Here is a 21,494-nt window from a genome sequence, read left to right as displayed (position 1 = left end):
CTCTGTGCCCCGCCCACACCAGTAAAGAGCATCTCTGATTGGCTCTTAACTCTCCGCTCTCCCAGCCAGTCATGTCATAATTGATCAAAGAATGAATGATCTTCTGCTTATTATCCCCAACAGAGGCTTATCAATCATCACCGATCAATAACAACTAAATCATTCGATGTGTTAATGTAACAACCTTTATTTGATCTACCGCTATGTAAAAGCTCCTGTAAGCAGTTTTTTTTTAAATACTTTGTTTATTTCAATCATACACTCTAAAAAATGCTCGGTTGTTTTAACACAAATTTGGGTCAAATATGGACAAACGCAAATGTTGGGTTAAAAATGTAATTAAAACATTTAACCCAATGGCTGAGTTGTTCCATATTTGACCCAAAGATGGGTTAAAACAACCCAGCATTTTTTTAGAGTGTAGTTTATGAAATTTTATTTTATTTTACATCATTTGATTTTAAATTAAATTGTATTCAAATATTTAGCTTGCGGGTGTGTTTTGTTTATATATATATATATATATATATATATAGGTGTGTGTGTATATGTGCATATATACAGTGCGTATATATATATTTATGAAGAGTTCAGATGCAAAAGCCTCTAAATGCCATTTGAAATTTTCTTCTTTAATGATGATTTTTTATCAAACTTAGAAATTTCACTTAAATAACAATTAATAGGTAATTATCATTGCCATTTAAGTAAAATCACTGAACTTAAATATACAAGCTTGATAAAAAATGATCATTCTAGAAGAAGATTTCAAATGGCACTTAGAGGCTTTTGCATCTGAACTCTTCATGAATATGAATATATATATATGAATATTATTTGTTATGCTTTGTGTATATATAACTAAATATAAATAATGATACGTTGGAGAGAAAACAGCATAAGACGGCTATAGTGAGTTGATGCCTAATGATGCCTAAAAAGTGTGCAACTTTTGGTTCGAAACTTGCCTGCGCACAGAGAATGAACTTGGTTAGACTGAAAATCTTTGATTTTAATGTAATTGGTTGTTTTTAAGGAAGTTAACTGGGCATTACCGGCTGCCACTGACTTGGATTAAAACTTTAGGGGCTTTATTGATGCTTTACTCAAGCGCTTGACAATAAGGTTTATGATTCACAAGTGACTGTGTTTTCTTGATCAGCCGGCGGTGAGTTATTGACTCTAGGGGAGGAGAGGCACGTTATCAAAGAATTATACAGTACATCATGTTATGAATACTTTAGCTGGAAGCTCAAGTGTGCTTGTCATCTGCTTCTCCTCATTTATCCGAAAGAGAGCGAACCTTTCTTACTTCATCATCTTCTCTTTCTTTCTCTTGAAATATAGAGAAATCAAAGAAGAGAGCGTATGATTAACTCCAGAGAGATTGAGATACGAGGGACGCTGAGAGAGAGAGTGGAAATGACAGTTGGCTTCCGGTGCGTAGCGTTAGATTTTGTTTTGTGGAAAGAGCGGATATTCTTAATCTTTTCTCTCCCTTGTGACATCACTCGTTAGTTATAACCATCCCGGTGTGACAGGCTTCGCTCCGAGCGGGAGCACACAGGGATGCAATTAAGTCACAGTGCGTCATATACATGCCATGCGTCTGTGTGTATGTGTGTGTGATGGACCCAGAGGGAAGGGACCGGGTAGAAGGGGAATGGCCGTTGGTGGGTTTGAGAGTTGGATGTTGATCCGTTTACACTGATGTGGTTTGGCTTGAGGAATTTGTGTGGCACTTGAAAGACGATGCCATAGTGCAGGAGGCCCCTACAGCGCAACAGAACTGAAGTCAACAGCACTGGACTGACATGATGTGCAGTGTTCAGAGCATGTGTGTGTCTTTTTTTTTTTTTAAACAACTACTCATGCATGCAATTTAACATGAGCATACAAACAATATCAAAAACGGTAAAAAAACGGTAAAAAAAATAGGTTATTCTATCAAACGTGCGTCTTTGAGGTTCCAGCGGTTTTCAGTTTGATAAAGGGATTTAAAGACATTGTATGTTCAATTTTAAACACACACTGTTTCATATCTGTGATGAGCTACAGTGTGATTGATGCTAATATTTATGCTATATGTGTCCTCTCTTGAATTATTATAGTTCTGATTTTTTTATTTATTTTTTTCATTATGAATATGAAGTAGTTCATTGCAAGAAGAAAAAAAGGTGCTGAGTTCAATTGTGCATTTTTGCTATTGTAGCAGAAATTGTAAATGCAAGGTTGAGGACAGACCAAAAATAGTGTGTTTTCCTGTTATTGTTCTTTCGTTATTATCACATCTGATGTTCAATCTGGGCACACAAATTCCAATAATATATTAAGTCAGTGGAAAAAAAATAAAATAAATTTAAAAATATGGGTAATTAAATTTTTATGCTGTTGGAAAATTTAAAAAGTTGTAGCATTAGATATTTTCCATTTAGTCCTTATAGCCCTCATATATACTTACAAAACTCTAAAAAATGGACGGCATTTGCTTCCCTTACAGTGTTTCCTCTGCTTTTTATGGTCATTGATGGAAAAAGCAGGTTTCACTCCAGGGTTTCTATCACTTGTGTCCATCTTATCTGTGTTTTGTGGAGTGTGTGTATGTGGATTATTATCCCGGCTGGTCAAAGATATCGCCCTTGATAATGTCAGACAAGAGCTTGACCACTTAAAGGACACAGACAGCTTATCCTAGATCTGTCTTCAGAAAAAAACAAGGCCATTGTGGGTGCAAAAGTGGCACTGTAGAGTTTTTTTTTTTTTTACTCTAAACCAGTGTTTTTCAGTCCTTATTAATTGATTGATTGAATTAATATTTAATAATTATATAATAACAGTAATTATTAGTAGTATTATTAATAAATATTCATGAATTTAAAAATGTTTTTATTTAATAATATATTTTTATTAGTTAATTAATTGATTTATTTAATATGATTTATTTTATTCCTTAGTAAATGGAATATTCAATTCCTAATGAACCTTTCTTTTTGTCTGCTTTTCAGAAACATTAATGGACACCCGGACCGCCACAGCAGAGCTCGGGTGGACGGCATACCCTTCATCAGGGGTGAGTGTGTGTTTGTGTGAATAAATGACCCACAGAAATGCTCACACTGTTAAAATATTCACCCTTTGTCTTTTATTTTTAGAAAAGCACATTAAACCGAAACCTCCTTCTATTCACCCTTCAGCAACAGCTTACTAGATGAAGAGAGACTAAATCATTTGTCTAATTTGCCATATAATGTTTGCACTGTGGAAGACATTACATCTTTAAAGATGATCTGAACTAAACTGAAGAAAATCGACGTTGAAAACGTGTTATGACAATTAAAAGTAAATGACACTACAAATTTTAATAAAAATATTAATATAGCTTTTTTTAAGCAACACAAAAATTGTGCTTGTTAGTATAAGACCGCTGGCAATTCACTGGCATGGTAGGACCAGCAAAGGTGTATAGACAACAGCTGCAGGTTCTATGTACACAGACAAAAATGAGCACTTTTAACGGCATGGGTTACATATTTGAGGGACAGGCCAGTAGTTTCTGACTACCACCACATAGAGGACGTCACCATGGCATGCACCGTTCATTTCAGATGTTGTGCGAGAGATGTGTTGGAGGATATCTATGCTGTCTCTGATGGATGTCCGAGCTGAGACACTGGAGCACCCCATATGTAGCAGGGTATTTTTTGAATTGGCGACTGGGCTAGGCTAACCTATCCGTTTCTCAGACTGTTTAGGTTAAAAGTGTACTGGCAGTTCACTCTATGGGCGAATAGGATTCCGATCCCATCAACTATACATCGGGGATCTTTTCCCCTCAGCCGAATATCAAGGATTTGAGTAACGTTATACGTTGAACTTGTAACTTGACTAAATAAAACGTTTGATGCAGACATTGTTCGACGCTTTATGTACTCATTGAGGAAAGTACTAACACAGTCTCATCCCAAAAAGCCATATAACTGACGTTTTGGGACGTATTTTGACCATACGTCAATATCCGCCTTTTTAGGGCCCCCTTAAACGTCGCTAGATGGCGATCCCGGGCCGTCATACAACTGACGCTTTACCTTTAACGTCAGTTAGGTGACGGGTTAGGTTTAGGGTTAGGTTTAGGTCTGGGGTAGAGTTAGGATCCCATAACCTCATCTACCGACGTTTAAGGGGGCCCTAAAAAGGCGAATATTGACGTATGGTCAAAAGACGTCCCAAAACGTCAGTTATATGACGTCTTGGGATGAGACCGGGTAGAAAGTACATATCTTTATATAGTCTGTTGCTAAAAAAATACAGGGTAGGCAACGGAGTAGCTTACCATGCCAGTGATGAAATCCAACATGGCGGCGCCCGCGTAAAGCCCGGAACACACCAAGCCGACGGTCGGCTGTCGGGCAGTTTTTGTGTGTCAGCTGACTAAATTTCCTCGGTGTGTTCCGTACGGTTCCGTGCCGTCGGCTGAAAATAGTCCTCGTTGGCTTGGTTTCGCCCGATTTGACATGTTGAATCGGCGTTGGGCCGTCGGGGAAAGAGATAACTCTGATTGGCTGTTCGGCTTAGTGAAAGAGTCAGTGCATAAGAATAATAGCAAAGAAGTCAAAACGGTAAAGATAGAAAGCTGTTCTTATGTTACGTCATCTTACCTGAGTATTCCTTGGCGAATATTTCAATATTAACATGAGCGGAGTGAAATAAAGAAAGCGTTTAGCAGGATTGATATTCAAAACGGTAAGCACGCGCTGCTTTGTTTACGGTATGTGTATCTGCAGCTGGCAGCGTCGGTTTTCCTTTTTGAATGACGAAAATAGACTAATATAATATATCTGCAGAAATAGACAGTTGGCTCATTACACGCAGGCGCAGAACGCACATTATAGCTGACAGTCGGCTAGTTCTCTCGGTGTGTTCAAGTGCAGCTTTTTACACCGACGAGAGACGACAACACAGTCGGCTTTCAACAGTGCTAGTTCGTTGGATCGGTGTGTTCGTTGGTGTGATCGGGCTAAACAAAAACAACATTTTCAAGGTACCATTTTATCCCTTTTAAAGGGGTGATGAACTGAGAAAACAAATTTTCCTTGAGCTTTTGACATCTAAGAGGTCATCATATATTAGCTTGTTAGTCCAATAAAAAGCTTTTATTGACACCAGCCTCAGCAAACGACTCGTTTTTCAAACTTGGGAACTATGACGTCAAAAAGGATAAAACACCACCCCCACAGAAGAAGATCAACGCCAACTTCAACACGACCGGGTTAGCCCCGCCCACCGACTCGCGCATTCACGCATAGCTAAATAACATAGATACCTACCTCGTGATGACAAATGGGTTGAGAGTGAAACTCATTATAATATGCAAAACTGTTATCCACTCACAGCAGTGGGCGTTTACTTCCAAGTCTTCAGTGCGAGACCCCCATAAAAACAGAGCGTTTTTAAAACTAGGGTAGAAAATCATTTTCTCAAATTTCACCTTTTCTCAAATTTCAGTTCAGTTCATCTTTAAAGGGTTAGTTCACTCAAAAATGAAAATTCTGTCAGTATTTACTCACGCTCATGTTGTTCCAACCCCGTAAGACCTTCGTTCATCTTCGGAACACAAATTAAGATATTTAAGATATTAAGATCGCTCCTGCATACAGTCCATAGGCTTCTTGAGGGACTGCCTCTTGCTGTCCCCGAAAAGTCATTAAAGACATTGTTAAAATAGTCCAAGTGACTACAGGGGCTCAATCTTAAGTTTATCAAATGACGAGAACACTTTTGTGCGCAAAAAAACAACAAAAATAACGACTTTATTTCAACTATTCACTTCCTTCTCCATGAGCCTGTAAGTCAGTTAACGTAGTGTGATTGCGTAGAGCTACGTCACACGTAGGCTCACTATTGGCCGACGCTGGTCATGTGTGTGATGCGTGTGACGTACAATAACAGAAGCTTACGCTATTAAACTAGTAACCTGACTCGCGCAGAGGGAGAAATAAACGAATAGTTGAAATAAAGTCGTTATTTTTGTTGTTTTTTTGCGCACAAAAGTGTTCTCGTCGTTTGATAAACTTAAGATTGAGCCCCTGTAGTCACTTGGACTATTTTAACGATGTCTTTAATGACTTTTCGAGGACAGCAAGAGCCAGTCCCTCAAGAAGCCTATGGACTGTATGCAGGAGCGATCTTAATATCTTAAATATCTTAATTTGTGCTCCGAAGATGAACGAAGGTCTTACGGGGTTGGAACAACATGAGGGTGAATAAATACTGACAGAATTTTCATTTTTGGGTGAACTAACCCTTTAAGATGTGTGATCACATATCATATGACAGTAAAGAGCACACATAAACCTTATTCTAATATGGTGCCCTGTCTGAACAGTGAAATTAAGAGATCAACGTCTCACACGCGTGCGCACACACCTCTTTCTTTCCTTGCTAGGTACAAAGTAAAACCCTCATTGCAATCGCTGAATGCATTACACTCAGTTCAGAAAGACTTAATGACATAATGGGCCCACTTAAGGTAAAAAAGCCCCCCTGAATTCATCTAAATGTGGTCCGAAGGAGAGCGGGCTACTGTAATGACAGACGCAGCCTGCAGAGAAATATAAAGCTTTCATTGAACTCTCAATAAGACGCACACAATTGTTCTGTCTGATTGTTTTCCGTATTATTTCATGGAGGATCTGTAGAAAGGGATACTATTTCCGTTGGAGAAACATATATTTGCATGATAGCACACTGTGACTGGCGATTTTATCAGTGTGAACAATCACATTGTCCATCTAATCATCTGAATCCATGCATGCAGCGACGGTTTTGGTTTCTGTAACGTCCTGCTCGTAGATCCACCCACACTGAAATCTCACTGGTCTCAAATCATTTCACTTCACATTACTATGAAACATCAAAATATGTTCTGATCAGCTGTGATTTAGTTGATTCATCAATTTGTTTCCTTTGAGGACAGAAAAAAACTGCAATGTTTTGTTAAAGCCATTTGTTTAAAGAATGTCTGAAAATTTGTCTTGATTATAATGAGATTGACTGGAGTGACATGTGGTATATTCAGAGAAGGTATATTGTTATATTTTTCGAAGACATTTCAGGATCCCCCCCCCCCCCCCCCCCCTCTCTCTCTCTCTCTCTCTGGTTCGTTTGACCAGCTGTGCTATAAAAATGTAATAATACAAGTATTCACAGATGGTCACCAGAGGACACCCACACACCCACACAGGCATATGACACACATCTGACAGTGATGGACAGGGAATTTGGTAAGAGGAAATCCATTAGCTCATCATGTGACAGACAGCCATATTCCCCCCTGTAATTGGTGCAGTTTGCTGAGGCAAGCATCACTAATACTATTGCTTAAGGTGAAGGATTTGAGCATACACAAATTATTAAACTTTATGGTTGCATGTTTTGCATTTTAACAAGCACCACTCACATTTACTTCAGATAATGTCACATCCATCCATCCATCCATCTATCATCTTACTCCATCCATCCATCCATCCATCCATCCATCCATACACTTACTCCATCCATCCATACACTTATTCCATCCATCCAGCCATCCATCCAGCCATCCATCCATTTATCCTCTTACTCCATCCATCCATCCATCCATACACTTACTCCATCCATCCATCCATCCATACACTTATTCCATCCATCCAGCCATCCATCCAGCCACCCATCCACCCTTCCATCCATCCTCTTACTCCATCCACCCATCCATCCATCCTCTTACTCCATCCATCCATCCATCCAGCCATCCATCCAGCCACCCATCCACCCATCCATCCATCCATCCTCTTACTCCATCCATCCATCCATCCATACACTTATTCCATCCATCCATCCATCCATCCATCCATCCATCCATCCATCCTCTTACTCCATCCAGCCACCCATCCACCCATCCATCCATCCTCTTACTCCATCCATCCATCCATCCTCTTACTTCATCCATCCATCCATCCATACACTTATTCCATCCATCCATACACTTATTCCATCCATACACTTATTCCATCCATCCATCCATCCATCTATCCATCCTCTTACGCCATCCATCCATCCATCCATCCACCCATCCATCCACTTATTCCACCATCCATCCATCCATACACTTATTCCATCCATCCATCCATCCTTCCATCCTTCCATCCATCCATCCATCCATCCATCCATCCATCCATCCATCCATACACTTAATCCTTCCATCCATCCATCCATCCATACACTTAATCCTTCCATCCATCCATCCTACTCTTCTACTCTTTTCTCATCACTTCATTCTCTCTTTGGGGTCACATGTGAAGATTTAACCCTGCTCGTCCTTCACACGCACAATTGACTGCTTTCACGATTCATTCACACCATTTGGAAAATTCTCACAGCTGCCCCTCTCCAACGCACCCACATCAGTCTTTCTCTAATAGATCTCGCTTTCCATTAACCTTACCCCCTTCCTTTTCTCTTAAAGAAATCCCTAAAATCTTAAATTCCTCACAGACCTCAGCCAGCCACTCCTGCTAAAACGGCTCACGCACGCATCTTGAGCTCGAATGGCCGATTGCGCCCCTCTGTCCCTGCCATTACCTTTCACGCCTGCTTGCTCCATCCCTCGCCCTGAGGTCAGAGGTCGGCTGCTTCCTCAGCTGCCCATATTTAATTCATCACCCCAGTTTGTGTGTGTGTGCTCCCAGGAGACTTCGAGATTTGCTCTTGGTTATATGATGTATGTGCCCATACCATGATTCCCCTTTCTGCTGTCACAGCACTCGTACTTTAGCATGTGTGAACGTATTGATCGTATGGAGTCTGAGTGATTTGTAAGGGAAAGTAGACACTCACTCCATATGAATCTGAATGAATTGTCTTGACTGTGTCACGTAAAAGACTCTTAGTTGTGCATGCAACAGGAGCAGCACTGCTGGGTGTTTATGACAATCACATGTGAATATGTTAAACAAATTTAGCCAAGGGACAGTGTCTGTGTTTATGTGGATGTGTGTTTTTACACACACATTAATCTACAAACCTAGAAATTGTCTGTGTTGGCGTTATTTTAGCTTAACAGCTTTTAGCAAAAGGGATAGCCAAGATCAGTCATCATTACTCACCTTGTTGTTGTTCCAAATCTGACTTTTACATTTCGATTTATGCATTTGGCTAATACTTTTATTCAACGTGACTTGTGCTACCAAGCAAAAGTTTGGAGTTAGTGAGAGTTATTTATTTACTTTTTTGTTTTTGTTTTTGAAAGAAATCTCTTATGCTTACCAATGCTGAGTTTACTTTGATTTGACTGCATTTAATAATGTGGAATATTATTACAATTTTAAATAATGTATTGCCAAGATTCTGTTGAATTTTCAGCATCATTATTCCAGTCTTCAGTGTCACGTAATCATTCTGAAATCATTCTAATGTAATGATTTGGTGCTCACTTGGTATTAAGATTTTTTTTAGCCGATCGGATCACAAGATTACGCTAAACACAGGTGTAAGCGGGGTCTAAAACGTTTTGAGATTTTCCACTTGTGACCACCTCTAGGGGTAGTTGAAAACGCATTCATTTGCATTGTTTTGTTGTGTAAACGCTCATGTGGTCGAATGTGTTCGAACAGCCACAACTTCCTACTGACTTAATGCGTTAACATTACAGGAAACACACTAGCCAGACAGTATTTAAACTTTGTCAGCTGAAGATCTAAGTTTTATTTACATATAAAAAACATAAGCACAATTCTCTCACAATTCCTGATTTCTAACACCCACTCACCGGCTTTCAGAGCAGAAACGAAAGGCATTGGCATTGCTAATGTCATGCTCTACTGTTTAGACTCAACTGTAAATATGATTTTTATTTATTTATTTTTTTTACAATCACTTAAAGCATAGAGGCAGGCAAGCTCCAAAAATGAAATAAATAAATACAATAAAATTACATGCATTTTCATTCTGTGCCATACAAGATTTATTTTCTATCGTAGCCCTCTCTTTCTCTGTCTTTGTGCCTCATGATTCCCTTCAGTGGTTTCTCTGGATGGGCCAATTGAGAAGCCTTTGCTGCTGTTTTGTGTATATACATATATATATATATATATATATATATATATATATGAAGAGTTCAGATGCAAAAGCCTCTAAGTGCCATTTGAAATTTTCTTCTAGAATGATCATTTTTATCAAGCTTGTATATTTAACTTCAGTGATTTCACTTAAATGGCAATGATAATTACCTATTAATTGTTATTTAAGTGAAATTACTGGATAAAAAAATCATCATTAAAGAAGAAATTTCAAATGGCATTTAGAGGCTTTTGCATCTGAACTCTTCATATATATATATATATATATATATATATATATATATATATACTCTTGTGTGTGCGTGTGTGTGGTAGATTAAAAAAGGGCTTAATTGAAGTCTACCCAGTCTTTTTGCTCCTCTGTTCCCCTGAAAGCAATTTAGCCCCCATATCCTTCTCTCTGACAAGCTAAACAAGGGAGGTCACTATCTTTTGCTGTTTTCTCTTAGCTCAATCACAGCCGACCATGTGCCTGCAGCTTTTCAGATGCCCTTTGTTCCATTCCCTCTTTATTCATCTTTCATTCATCCCCTTTCTTTTCTAATCTCACACACTCATTCTCACTCTGTGAAGTATTTTGCTTGCCTTACCCTGCAAAGAAACATTTCTGATTCCACATTGTCGCTGTTTTTCAGTTCAAATATCTAAACATCTGTAAATTAATCAAAATCAGGGTTTTTGTATACACTACAGTGCAAAACTTTGGGGTCGGTGAGGTTTTTTTTTTTATGGTTTTGAAAGAAGTTTCTTATGCTCACTAAGACTGCATTTATTTGTTCAAAATACAATGAAAATGGTAATATTGTCAACATATTGACAAAAAAAAAAAAAACAGTTTTGTCATTTGTTATCCATTTATGTTTTACAAAGAACAAAATGTCCATCCGTCACATTGACCTGCTACATGTTCGACATTTGCCACATTTCCATCAAATGACCAACCTTAGAATCATACTGCAAACTTGCTGTAGCTTTTGCTGAATCATATTTGAGAAGAGAAGTCTGGACATTTATTGACGTCTAAGAGCAGATATTTTACAGACGATGCATTTCCTTGGGGATTTATCTTCTCTTATCTAGTAAAATCTGTCAGAAGAAAAAGACAGAAAAGATTGACCGCAAACAACTGGGGGACACACAGAGAATCTTTCATATGGTCAGGACATATTTCATTTGTAATTCTTTTTTCACCCATCTTCATGAGTTTTCACTTTCAAGAGGGGTGCTGTTGCTGTCCCTTTAATTTCTGTTAAAACACACACTTTTTTTTTAAATGACTGTTATACATCCGTTCTTCAAAACTTAGAAGTGAAAAAAATACATTTTTTGCTACTGCACCTTTAAATAAAAAAAAAACTGTTATAATTGGTTGATCTCTTCTCATATGAAGTGAGTTACAGCATCCCTGCATATTTGTTTAATTCTGTGTGTAAGTGTAAATGTAGGTGGCTATATGTTAATGTGCTTATGCTTGTGACATAACCACGATTGCTCAATGACTTGTTTTTTGCCGTTCAAAAAAAAAAAAAAAACTTTTTGTAAATGCACAAAACTCAGTAACGCTCTAAGGTGCATTCGCTGGTTGTTAGGACATTGCTTTGTGGTTGATATGATGCGTTGTGTGGTTGCTAAGGCGTTGCTATGTTGCTATGACAACCATGTTACATAAAATTGCGCTTAAAAACGTCTTTGTGGTGCACTGAAACCTACCTAGAACACCCAATTCTTGGGTTCACACGTACAAATAATCAGATTATACGTAAAACAAGTTTGCGTTTTTGGTGTGCTGTCTGCGGAGAGGGCTCAGAGCTCTGTATTTTAGCCTGACCCCAGAGTACTAAAAGTGAGGAGTCGGGGTGTTGGAGGGATGCTGAAAACTGTCGAGAACATAGGTCAGTCACCCACGTAAAGGCATCCTTTGTGCTGATTGGATAGATAATTTCCTCCCGAACTTTGTTAATAAAACATCATGCATTGTGGCAGTAAGACGGTGGACAACTCAGAAAATGTAAGAATCTTTTGTTTTAATGTTTTTAGTGTGCACCTATGAACCTAAGGTTAAATGTAGTTTTGCACCAAATTAGAGAGAGAGAGAGAGAGAGAGAGAGAGAGAGAGAGAAGGCCATCTCGTGCACATTAAGAACAGTGTTCTTCGAAGAGCGATGGCCCGCAACAGCGCTACACAAAGTGCAATCCCTCACACACTTCTGGGTCCAGAATGTGTTTTAAAGTGATTTCTCTGTGTTAAGTGCTTTGGGTCACTTAAGAACCCATATGGACGGGAGTATGTGTTTGTAAAGTCTGCGATGGACTTGTAGCTAGTTTTGAGTTAACACTTAGTGACAAGTGGCAGCGTGCACAGGCTTTTTTCTTGCTCTCCTGTCGAGGTGTGTGTGAGAATAGATGTTCTCTCTGTATTTTCTGCCTTCAGATCACTTAAGTGAATGTACACGAGAATATCTGCCCTTCTTTCTTGTATATTTAATGTGTTGTTCTCTTTTAAACTTACTAGCAGCACTACATAAGCACACTACTCAGCCGAGGCCACTTCAAGCAGGTGATTTAAGGCGCTCCATGTCCTGTCCTAAAAACAAGACTTTTTTTTTTTTTTTTTCCCAAAAGCTGAGGTCTCTTTGGGTCTAGTCGCACAGAGCCAAACTTTTGACGGTAGCACAAAGTCTGGTCCACTTTGCAGTTTATCCTGGCCAAGAATTGGTGACTTAAACAGAAAGAGACTGTGTGGAATTACTGTATGTAATGTGATCAACAGCCATTTGTGTTGTTTGTAGGTAGCATTTAGAGGAGGGTAAGTCTTGCTTTTATGCTACTCAAACCCTCTGACCATAGAAATATACACTAGTGTCGCCTTGGCTATGGCAGTTCATTGGAACGAATGCATCAACAGAGCCGCCAGCATTATGATATCCTCTTTAATGCATAAGCGTGAATGTAGGTAAAGGTCTAACAAAATAAAATCACCATAAATCGTCATGAACGCGATTTTCTAGTTTTTTTGAGTTTGTTCAATTTTTATTTATTTATTTATTTTTTACATTCTTCATAGTTCAGATTTCGTTTGTGTGAACATCCATATGCAGCACAAAAGTCCGAAAATCCATTAATTCGAAGTACAGGCAGAGATAGCAGCATTATCTACCTACTTCCTATGACAAGACCCATGTTCCAAGATAGCGGTGGTTTTGACGCATGCTTAGAACCCCAAGGCGACATCTAGTGTGTACATCTATGCCTATGACACTCTGAACATCTTACAACTTTCTCCCCACCATTGACAGGTTTTTCCATAATTTATGACATCATGCTTTCTCGCCATTGACAAGTCTTTTGTTCGAGGCTGCTTTGCAGTTTCGCTTCTCGTCCAAAATGTTTGGTTGCTCTAATTCTAATTGAACAGCTCTGGATTTGCTCAAAAGCATACAGGCTCTCTGTAACTGTGACTACTGCCTTATTGAGCTTAAGGGGTTACAGATGATGACCATCTGGATGAGAGATTTTTTGTTTTTGTCTTCTTTAGAGGTGTGTGTTAGGGATTGAAGTGAAAAGTGTTTTCATCTTTTCCAAGCTTATATCAAAACAGGAGATCCCCTGTTGGTCTTGTTTGGACAGTCGAGTCTCTTTCTCTCTCAGTTGGAGGCCAATATGATGAATGGATGTTTATGAGTACTGTCATGTTCTAACAGCAGTAGGCACTGAGTTGTTGAGCAAAACTCTCTCTCTTTCTCTGTAACTCATGGTCATTAACACAACACATTAAGCACTAAGCCACCCCCTGTCTCAATATTTTAAGTCACTATAACATGGCAAACCAAATATGACACATTTCTCCAGTGTTTCTAGAGCTCATGATGGGGGGCTTCCACGACAGTCAGCTGGGAAATGTTCAAGAATATAGGTCTGTCATAAAATATTTGCTTCACGCGATGTGGTCGACCTGATGTGGTGAATCCATGTATTTGTACATGTGTATAAAATTGCATTGGTAGGGGGCGGCGCTATCCTACATCAAGAGGACTCTGGGTTCAATTGACTCTGAAAATGAATCCTCACTGTGTTGCAACAGTGCAATTTCACCTAAGGTACAATTCCACGCAATCTTGTTGTGACTACATGATATGAAGACTTTACCTCCTTTTAAACTTCCCTCATTGATACCTCATTGATTATTATCAGCATTAATTACATTATCTATTATATCTTCATGTCGTCCGATGCAGCACTCAAAACATCTTATTAGGGCTGTGCAATTAGTCGTAATTGATTTGCGATTTCAGCTTCCTTCCAACTATTATGGAAACAAGATAATCGAGGTAAAATGATTATTGTGCTGCTGCCACATTCCACCCAGTGCACCTTCTTTCCTTCACAGCGGTGCGCTTTCAATTCTTCCCTAAAAGCCCAAACTTAATATCCAAATCAGCCAAACAAGTGAGTGTTTTAAAATGCAGTCTACTGTTGTTAAAATGCGGGATGTGTTTGATATTAAACCGTGCTACCACATTAAATCAAAATGTAATTTTTTGTATGAATATGTTAGCCTTCAGGTTAGCTAGTGCGCTCAAAAACAATGATAAAATTTGCATTTAGAAGATTTTAGCATTCAAAACTAGTTTCTCATTTCCAGTAAGGAGAAATGATTTTGATGACATCTGACACTCTGCACTTAAGCTTCTCATTCGATGTTCTGTCCAATTAAATGCTCTCTAGAATCTGCAGTGTCCCACCCCCCTATGCTATAAATAGACGCTGTGGCTGAAATTGGTCACTTGTTCATATAATTACTATTTTCTATGGTGAATGACACAGTGAACTATATAGGTTAGGTTAAAAGAGATAACACCGGTGCCATGCACCAACATAAATTACAGACATTTACATTACATTTATTCATTTAGCTGACACTTTTATCCATAGCGACTTAAAATTGCTATATATGTCATGGGTTGCACGCCTCTGGAGCCACTAGGGGTTAAGTGTCTTGCTCAGGGACATTGGTGTCCCACAGTGGATTTGAACCTGGGTTTCTCACACCAAAGGCATGTGCCTTATCCACTGCCCCATCACCACCCCTACACACTATTCAAACTACACATCCTCAGCATGATTGTTCACTGCTTTGCTTTATTTGAATGTGTTACTTGATGAGACTTTGACAGAATGGCTGCAATCGTTTTTTGTTTTTTTCATTTAAAACAAACTGGTCAAAAGAACCCGTTTGTGGAAATTAATCAGAATTCCCATATGACTCACTACATTGAACTGAATAGGACTAATAGGAGACTATTCCGTTTGAAAGAATCAATTCCATCCTTTGAAACTTATTCTCGATTCCCAATGCTCTGTCTTTAAGTGCAAGAAATCTTATTCGGACTAAATTTCTAGCCCATAAACCATTAGAACAGCCATACAACTATATAAGAGAGAGGTTAAGAGCCAGAGGTGAACTTTATGGTGAACTTTAGTTGAGTAATTATTTTTCCTCTGGGCAGATATAGGTTAGGTCTCTCCACCTCTCTTGCTAACCCTGTTTACTCTCATCTCACGATTGAATTATTCAGCTTAAGAACACTCTTAACCCATACACACATGCACTGTGGAATCGAAATACATCTAGCCTCACGTACAGGGCTATTTAAAGCCTTGTCATAGATGGGTAATGGATGTTGGGGTCCTGGAGAGTTCCATTATTGCTACGGGGACGGATGATGGAATACCTTTGTTTTGCTCCTTCTTTTTCTTTTCCTTCCTTTTTTTTTTAAACCTCGTGTGCCTTTCTGAAAGTGACAAGGTTGGGGCCCTAGCTCTTAGTGCGTGTGCTTTGACATGTCGAGTCGTGATGCTCAAGTGGGAAATGGGAGTTCAAGACTCGGTTGCATAATTTCCTGATTCCATTTTCCCTTCTCATCGTTGCCCTTGCCCTACAGAGTCAATAAAAAACTGGCAAAAAATATCGGAAAAAATTGACTGTTTCTAAGAGATTTTTTTATGTCATTTTATTCAACACCAGTGCAGATTCAGACAGTGCATTTCTCTTGTGTCATTGATTTTAAGACTGATTTTAGAGTCCTTTTTTGGATGGTTCATTAAACTGGTTAAAAAAAAAAAAACAATTCCAGTAGTCACTCATTGGTGTTCACAAGAGGCTATCTGCAACATGTTAATTAATTAAAAATTAATTAATTAAATATGTTTAAATATATATGATTGTTAATTAGAATTGTTATATATATATGGTGTATTAATTATATAAATATATACCATGTTTGATATCCTCATTTTTATGCCTGATAAATATTGTTCCAACGTTCTCTGAAAAAATATACACCCGCTTTTTTTTTTTTTTTTTTTTTTTGATACATTGCAGTGGTAGACAGAGGAACGCAACAACAAAAAAATGAATTGGTCCCTGTGAGTATCTTGTAGTGTGTCAATCTAATTTCCCAAATGGGATAGCATATAGATCAGCTTCAAAATAGCTTTCTAAACTCCATAAATAAGTCATATCGTACACATTGTTGGCCTTCCATCTTTTATAGGTTTTTAACTATGCATTCAAATGGAAGTGTGCGGTTAACTCAATCCATGCTTAATGTTCTGTCCTCTCTGACTGTGTCTAGAGATTAATGTGTTGGTTTGACAACAGGTCCAGTTCTCACCCATAACAGTTAGATACACTTTATTGATCCCTGAGGGGAAATTTACTCAGTGGTGTAGCATGAACTACACTGTATAATGAAGGTCCCCAAATTAAATCTGTTAAAGCGGAGAATGTATTTCCACATCTTTCTCTGATATATTTGTGACCCCATGTGTCTGAGCAGACCTGTAAATCCCAGGCAGAGAAACGGCCGGCTCTAGTTGAGATCCGTGCTGATGAAAGCGTGCAGTCCAGGAGTTTATGAGCATGATCATTATAGTCCAAGCCAGAGGGCTTCAAAACAATTTTACTTTTGTCCTGCACACTGGACAGTTTTAATGACTTCATCACCATTTTATAGACAGTCTGAGATTGTGAATCCTCAAATTGCCATTTCTGTCGACCTCTTTCTTGCCGTTTATTTGTGTGCGCCTCCAGCCTTGTTTTTGTGTGTGTGTTCTGTGAATGTGTGTATTCAGGGAAAAAAAAAAAATGTTAAATTGTTAAAAGTAATGAATTATGTTACATCATTATCAGCTAAGGCTATTTCTCTCTCTTCCAGTGATCTTGATTTGTTATATTTTATCATGCTAGTGACCTGGCTGTGTCCAATCGCATACTCTCTTAGATACTTATTTGGTATATTTTGTATTCTGGATGCCCTGCATTTGCCATGTTGTCATTAGCATGTGACCTACCAGCATCAGTTGCGTTGCTTCACTGCTATTCACAAATCCTCTCCAGTGGCCTCATGGGACAGTGAAGTGTCCATCATATGCAGACTTCAGAATCTGGCCAGAAGTAGTATGTCATCCGGGTACACTTTTATGAGTATTGAATTCTGACATTTTTTTTTTTTGTTTTGTTTTCGTCTGCTACATATAGTAGGGAAGTATGCTATTTCATATGCAGCCCTCGTGTCATATGCATTTGTAGGCTTAACATGTGACCATGTAATGGTTAAAGGGACAATTAGGGGTCCAAGCATGAAATATTTCTTCTATAATTTTTAATGTAAGAAAATAAATAAAACCTATGATTTTCTCCCAATGTGATTAAAATCATCAGTGGTGGAGATAAAATACATTTTTCTTAATGATAATAAAACTTTCCTTCAGCAGGATCAAATACAAAGTATAATCATTTTTTATTTACATATTTATATAAACCATATATATATATATATATATATATATATATATATATATATATATATATATATATATATATATACTGTATATATATATATATATATATATATATATATACTGTACAATATATATATATATATATATACTGTATATACTGTACTATATATATATATATTGTACAGTATATACAGTATATATCTATCTATATATATCTATCTATGTATATATATATATATATATATATATATATATATATATATATTTCATATCATATTATATCATATTATTTTTTTGTTTTATTTTATGCTCATCAAAAATACAGTAATATTGTGAAATACTATTATTTTTTTAAAACCGTTTTTATTTTACTATATTTAAAAATTTGATTTATTCATGTGATGCAAAGCTGAATGTTCAACATCATTGAGCAAGATTTATTGATGATTAAAAAGTTTAAAACAACAGCATTTATTTGAATTAGAAATCTTTTGTTATATAATAAATGTCTTTACTGTCACTTTTGATCAGTTTAATTTATCCTAAAATAAAACATTATATAACCCCAAACGCGAATGGTTGTGTGTGTGCGATTCTAAAGATAACTTTACATGAAGTTTAATGTCCATAGCAATTATGACACTGTGTTGGTGTTAATGTGCGAGCACATTTCAATGCATGCATGCTCATGATATTATGTGCAAATCTCTGATGGTATAACACAGTTCGTAATGTGATATATGAGCTGGTACTCGGCTCTGTCTGCCGTAGCCTGTGGCGTGAGTCGGGTTGAGTGATTGTGGTCATTTCAGCAGACAGAGAGACAAGCGTCCCTAGACCAGGCTGGGGAGGGACGGGCCCAGCGCCCTGCTGTATTAATGGCAGCGCCGTGCCAGATTGGACGGGTCCATCTAATACAGATAAATCATCATTACAGGAGTGTGGGGGTGGATGGGGTGGGGAGTTGCTTTGGCAGTCAGAAGAAAAAAAAAAGGGGCTTTCATTTGTGCCCAGGATCTCTGTAAACTCATTCATCATACCAGCTATGTTACACTCCCACCCCTCCACACCAGTCCCACCTCTCTCTTCTCGCTCTCATCCCTCCTGCTCCTCCAGAGCAATACCTCCCAGCTCTGCCATCTCTTAGGAGGTTATGATACACTCCCTCTTCTACTGTGTTTAAAGACAACATGGAATTTGCACTGCAGTTATGTGACTTGACTCGAGTTGCAAATTTAAGGACTTGGGACTTGCTTGACTGAAAAAGAAAGAAAATTCTATGAATTTGACTAAAATTGACATGTGACGGAAATTGACCGTATTCATAAAAGGAGATTTGGTGTTGTACAATTGGCAAAACCAGGATATCTGACTCGACCATCATATCCTTAAACTTCATTCTCCATTTCAAATGCTTAAGGCTTTTGTTGCAAAAAGCTGGGGAATTCATATATATATATATATATATATATATATATATATGTGTGTGTGTATAATATATATATATATATATACATATATATATATATATATATGTGTGTGTGTGTGTGTGTGTGTGTGTGTGTGTGTACATAACGCTTATTCTTTTCTTGATTATGCAATATTATCAAAACATTATGAATCTATTCAAACAACTGACAAATTGTGCACATAAGACTAAAGACAATTATTGAGGGAGCAGACAGGGTAAATTTTTATTTCATGTTGTATTTTAAAGATGTTTTTGTCTGACAGTCACGTTTCTTAAAATTACTGGAAAGAATGGTTCAACCTGATGCAATCAAAATGACTATGTATAATTAAACATGGAGATATGAAATTGCTGTGAAAAAAAAAAAAACTTGTGACAGATGTGTCATGAAATGGAAACTGTACTGTTCTGTAGGGTTGGATTTTGATTCACCACCATTATGGACTGTGTTTTTCCTTTTTATCTTGTTTTCTCAAAATTATTTATCAAATCGTGGTGTTGTGTAGGAAGTTACATTTATCCCGTGGGTGCCTGCTCACATTAATCTTGCATTTAACAAATATGAATCATGCAAGAGGCATTACAAGAAGAATGGAAGTAATTCTAGTGAAGTGGAATTGCTTGAATGAACGAGTCAGCTACAGATGGCTTTTTATGACTGCTTCTTTATTATTTGTTCTTTGCGTTTCCTGCTTTATTAAATTAAACCTAAATCTACTGAATATTAGTGGGACATTTAAAGGGACCTTTCACCCCAAAATGAAATTTATGTATATCATTGACTCACTCTCATGTCGTTCCAAACCTTTATAACTGACTTTCTTTCTCCCCAAAAGAAGTTTTAAACAACTGGTGGTTGTTTTCCAGGCAATTTTAAGGTGGACCGGAGCTTTTTCAACGTTCAAAAACATTGAAAAAGCCTCAAGTGTGACTCATATACTATTCAAAGTTTTTGTGAGAGGATTAGACTGAAATGTATGCTCTCTTTGCTCCCTTTGCCCATTCCATGAGAGAAGGATCAATGTCCAGTTTGTGAACGAATCATTCTTTTGAACCAAATCTTTTCAATGATTTGTTGATGAATTGGACTGAAATAGCTCAACTCGCTGACCGTTTTGCAGCAATTAACAGCTTGCTGGAAACTTACATTTTGGTCACAAAATCTATCATGATCAGATTTCAGAAGACTATATGATGTCACATGGGACACTTTTATGGTGCTTTTATGGCATTCCAGTCCATATTATGTAATGGCATAGAAAATAGTGAACTTTTTTTCTTCTTTTTTGCTTGTTTCATTTTCAGGTTATCAATTTCTTTTAGATTTATTTCAGCTGTGTTTTACTTTGCGTCACATACTGGAGAGATTATACTGTTTTGCCAACATTTCGTGCATTGATTTTTACAGCCCTCAAGAGTCCACTTATAAACCTTGTATTTGTTTTCCTCTCCCACGGCTCTGCCACCTCAACGGAATTCTGGGATAGCGTAGGATGGTTCAATCGGTCAACCTGCTCTGTTAAAAGGTAGAAATTACCCACAGGGCCGTGCGGTGGTGTGCCTGTTATCCAGCTTTAACAGTGAACTGAACGGTTCAAGCAGCAAGCAATCACGTACGGGCAACATGACCCTACTTTTACCTCACAGCTGTCCACCGCTGGGACCAAGGGATTGGACCAGTATTAAAGAGTCAGGCTTCTAACCGCATGGATCGTGTGTTTGGACAGCTATGTTTAAAATGAACATTTGAAAAATGATTTACTCACCCTAGTTTCTGTTCTGTGTGATTCTTTTTCATATACAACCCAAAAGGACATGTTAGGTTGAATGTTGATGCTGCTCATTCCCATACAGTGGCCATCAATCTCCAAAAAGGACCTAAAAATGATCATGAAAGTCTTCTAAGGCCCTACAATAGCTTTCTATTGTAGGAAAGTACCAAAAAGTTCATTATTAATCATTTGAAAGTCTTGCCCTCAGCTACAGCTGTCAAATCTCATTCATGTTTCCTATTCAAATAATCTATGTGAAGATGAAGGAATGAGATGAGGCTGAGTAAGTGATGACAGAATTTTCATTTTGGGGAGAATTAACGTTTTATCTATTCT

The 21,494-nt window shown here is 37.8% G+C and overlaps 1 protein-coding gene across 2 annotated transcripts in view; it reads left to right on the top strand.

Annotated features, from left to right (window-relative positions):
• Positions 1 to 21,494, top strand: part of ephb1 (EPH receptor B1) — a 306,795-nt gene that overhangs the window by 116,011 nt on the left and 169,290 nt on the right. For both annotated transcript variants that reach the window (XM_089131064.1, XM_089131063.1), the window contains exon 2: positions 3,006 to 3,070. In XM_089131064.1, the coding sequence (XP_088987190.1) occupies positions 3,006 to 3,070 (65 nt within the window). The remainder of the gene's footprint in view (positions 1 to 3,005; positions 3,071 to 21,494) is intronic.

Source organism: Pimephales promelas, chromosome 5 (genome assembly GCF_988280905.1).
Source record: "Pimephales promelas chromosome 5, fPimPro1.hap1.1, whole genome shotgun sequence".
Lineage (NCBI taxonomy): Eukaryota > Metazoa > Chordata > Actinopteri > Cypriniformes > Leuciscidae > Pimephales > Pimephales promelas.
This window is presented reverse-complemented; position numbering and strand designations above follow the sequence as displayed.